The sequence below is a fragment of the Arachis ipaensis genome, chromosome B08 (assembly GCF_000816755.2).
Source record: "Arachis ipaensis cultivar K30076 chromosome B08, Araip1.1, whole genome shotgun sequence".
In the NCBI taxonomy this organism is placed as follows: Eukaryota; Viridiplantae; Streptophyta; class Magnoliopsida; order Fabales; family Fabaceae; genus Arachis; species Arachis ipaensis.
The window spans coordinates 12,878,321-12,879,277 of record NC_029792.2 but is presented as its reverse complement, the minus strand read 5'-3'; the positions used below and the strand labels follow the sequence as shown (position 1 = coordinate 12,879,277).

Genomic DNA, 957 nt, shown 5'->3' with positions numbered 1-957 from the left:
ATGCGAATGCGAATATATAAAACAACTTTATGGATATAGATTTATATAACCATTTATTTCAATAAAAAAAAATTTGAAAATGAATTTTGTGAATACCAATAGAAAGTGACAACTAAAAAGCATACGACCTAATAATTAATAGACTTGGCTTGATATTTTTATTTTAAAGATTTTATAACAAAAAATTAAAAACTAAACAAACTATAAGCACGTACATGATTCTATTGTTCTCATCAATTTTTCCTCAAATTATATAAAAAAAATTAAAAATGAAAGTAAAAATGAAATGTATGTAAATAATCATGCCCTAATATTATTATAATAACTAGAAATAATTCATATAATTCTGTAATATTATATTGCTAATCTTACCACAATCGCCTTGGTCCTTAACATTAGTAACAGCTCCTTTAGTCCTCCAATCTATGGATGAAGGAATGGAATCAACATTTGCATACTTAAATGTTGATGGTGTTGATGATACCCTCTGTGGCCTCTTGAATCCATTTAGGGAAGCCTTAAGCTCCTTAGTGGTTTTGTCAGTTAAGTGGTTAATACCAAGTTTATAAGACTTCTCCCCAGCAGCATTGAAGGATTCAATGTATTCTACATTCTTCTTGAATATCAAGAACCGTTCTTGCTTCTCCTCATCATCTTTATAAACTTTGTCATATTTAGTCATCCATTGCTCATGCCTTTCTAGCATAATAATATTATTGGATTCTTCATCATTGAGTTTTCGGGACAACACTTGGGAAATCCCAACTACAACAATCACGAATAGTAATAGCTTTTGGCCAGTGAAAGCCATGCCTAGCTAATTAATAAAATAGAAGCTTGTGTTAGTATGAATTATGAACCAATGGCTTGGTAGTTTATATAGAGATCTCCACTTCAATTTTGAATTAATTATTTAAGGAAGATATATATATAGTTTACTACGTACCTCTTATATCA

General features: G+C 29.4%; 1 protein-coding gene across 1 annotated transcript in view; it reads right to left on the bottom strand.

Moving 5' to 3' along the window:
• Positions 1-829, bottom strand: part of LOC107614028 (ervatamin-B-like) — a 3,123-nt gene extending 2,294 nt beyond the window's left edge. The window contains exon 1 of the mRNA XM_016316236.2: positions 373-829. Coding sequence (XP_016171722.1) covers positions 373-811 — 439 coding nt within the window. The 5' untranslated portion in view covers positions 812-829. The remainder of the gene's footprint in view (positions 1-372) is intronic.